The following is a 2,798-nucleotide window of genomic DNA, read 5'->3' on the forward strand; positions in this document are numbered from 1 at the left end:
TTTTAACATTGTGAAGCTCTACTTAGAACCTTCTTAAGATCCAACAGAGCAAAATGCAAATTCTTGCACTTTTTTGACTGGTCTTAAGATTTTGATCAGGAGTGTATTTGTCCCTCCAAAACATTATAATCCTTTCAACAATAAGATTTTTAGTTGGCTTTTTTATGTGTATTTAGGTTGTTTTTTTTTAAGCATTAAACATACATAAAGTTGTGATTTTTCTTGTGTTTTTGTGTTCCAGTGGTTCCTCCAGATGCCCAGCAGCAGCAGCTGGAGGAAAACTCCTCTGTGGCCAACGAGATCCCAAACCCAGAACCCCCACTGGTTAAAAAGGAACAGGAAGAAACTGATATCACCAAGCTGACATTCAGTCATATCCATGTGAAAAGTGAGGAGGATGAGGAGGAACTTCAGTCTTCACTTCTTCGTCACAGGAAGACGGAGGAGAACGAAGTGACTCTGGTTGGAGAAGGCTGTGGACAATCTGAACTCACTACTGATTACAGGAAAACAAAGTCTAAAGTTGGAGTTGAGGATTTTAACGAGACCACAGACCGTGTAAATGATTCTGGATCTAATAACAGAAACGTGTTTCAGTGCTCTGAGTGTGGCAAACGGTTCGGCTCCATGAGTTATCTTAAGTTACACATAAGATGCCACACAGGTGAAAAGCCTTTCAGGTGTCCCGTTTGTAGGAAATGCTTTACGTGGAAAGGTCGTCTCCAGATACACATGAGAGTCCACACGGGAGAGAAACCTTTCAGGTGCTCGGTGTGCGGCAAAACCTTCAGTGAAAGCGGGAATCTGAAGGTGCACATGAGGGTCCACACGGGAGAGAAACCTTTCAGCTGCTCTGTTTGTGGGAAAGGTTACGCACAAAGGGGGAATTTGAAAATGCACATGACGGTCCACAAAGGAGAGACGATATCCAGATGTGGTCTGAATCGGTCGTCTCATCTTCATCACAGCCAGACCAGAGGGATGAGAAACGCCGTGATGACACCCGAATCAGCTGCAAACTCTGATGCAGAGGGGCATTTACAACCAGGCACTACGCTCAGCTGTGACCACGAGGCTGGGAACTGTGGCATCTGCAAGAAGCCATTCGGTTGCTCTGAGTGTGGGAAGAGATTTGGCTTTAAGGGGCAGCTGAAGACACACATGAGGTCTCACACAGGTGAAAAGCCCTTCAGGTGTCCCATCTGCTGGAAGTGCTTTTCATGGAATGGATGTTTACAGAAACATATAAAAACCCACACGGGAGAGAAGCCGTACAGATGCACAGTGTGTGGTAAAGGCTTTGTCGAGAGTGGAAACCTGAAGGTTCACGTTAGGATTCACACAGGAGAGAAACCGTTCAGCTGTTCAATATGTGGTAAAAGATACAGGCAGAAGGGAAGTCTGACAAAACATCTTGAAATCCACAGAGAGGAGAAATGATTCTCAGAAACCAGTTCTGAGCGTTTTCGGGGCTTCAGAGGAAACTCAGTCGCATCCTGCTTCTTCAAAACATCTGGACTAGATATTGGACCAGAAAAATCCACACTCAATACCTCAAACTAGTGTTGGGCATATGAAGAAGCTATTCTGTAGTTTGTTTAAAAAACAACAACAAAAGGTTGACTACGTAAAGCTTTGACACGTGTTTTTGGCGCCATCTAGTGGCCAAAAATACCACGACATGAAATGAACTACCTTGTGTTTGGCTGTACCACATCTGACAGCTATTTATCAATATCACGTGATATTTCTGTCTGATATCAGGATATCACTGTGGGGATTTGAACATGTATTTTTATGAGTGTAAAATTAAAGGTATGGTTATTTGATGAATGAATCTGTTTAAGCATGATGCCACTTTGCTTGTGACTTGACAGTTATTTAATAAATCATTTAATTTACATCACATTAGTTTGGATGTTTGTAATCAAGTTCCCAGTCTTTATGTAATTAAGCTTTTTTATGTGAAATCACATTTTAACTTTAATGTTTTTAATTTGCTGCTCTCTAAAGAATACAAACTTTTTGTATTGCATATTTATGATCCAAAGATTTTATGAAAAAAGAAATTTGAAAGTAGAAAATAACATTTTTGCTTCAGTTTCTGCCATCACTTTCTTCAGTGAAACTCATTTCTCTTTTCAGTGTTCGCTCCTGGTGTCCAGCGTCTGTTCATGTTTCTAGAAAAGGTTTCAGCTGAGAAGCAAATAGGAAGTTTCAGTCAAGACAATGAGAACTTTGGTCCTACTCCTGAGCCTCCAGTTCCAGATGATGGAACATCAGGATCAGGCGTGTTCGGCCAGTGAGGGACAACAATTATAATTCAAAGGATAAAAGATGCTTCAGCTCTAAACATGGAGAAAAGATYGGTTTGGGAGGACAGTCGAGGTCCTGAAATCCTTCACATCCTGCTCCTCTCCCCCCAGCTGGTCATTCTCTTCCTTTAGTGGGTGTCACTGCGTTGCTCCTGGACACGCTGAGAAAGATGTTCTGTTCTCATGGTTTCTATATTTAAGTGTCAACAGGGAAGCTCCACGCCGCTGCAGAGGTCACCTTCTGCAGGCTAACCGCTGTTAGCATGGATCCAGTTTTAACAGTGAACCCACAGCATCAGTTTGTTGCGACTTAGTTTTTACTTTAAAGATTAGGTATTCTGAATTTTTCACATTTTTTTGCAATAATCAATGCCAGTGAGTATATATTTTATTTTACTACAGAACAAAATTCGTGTTATTGTATAAAAAGTAACAGAAAAAATGTTAATTTACAAACAGCAGCGACAACACTCAGCTGGATTC

General features: G+C 41.4%; 1 protein-coding gene across 1 annotated transcript; it reads left to right on the top strand.

Moving 5' to 3' along the window:
- Nucleotides 1–241: 241 nt before the first annotated feature.
- Nucleotides 242–1,596, top strand: LOC106527538 (gastrula zinc finger protein XlCGF57.1; the record flags this gene model as incomplete). Its single annotated transcript, XM_014022462.1, is given in 1 exon segment — nt 242–1,596. A coding segment is annotated over 1 exon segment (1,199 nt), but the record flags the coding sequence as incomplete, so codon positions are not given.
- Nucleotides 1,597–2,798: the final 1,202 nt, after the last annotated feature.

The sequence above is a fragment of the Austrofundulus limnaeus genome, unplaced genomic scaffold (genome assembly GCF_001266775.1).
Source record: "Austrofundulus limnaeus strain Quisiro unplaced genomic scaffold, Austrofundulus_limnaeus-1.0 Scaffold330, whole genome shotgun sequence".
NCBI lineage: Eukaryota > Metazoa > Chordata > Actinopteri > Cyprinodontiformes > Rivulidae > Austrofundulus > Austrofundulus limnaeus.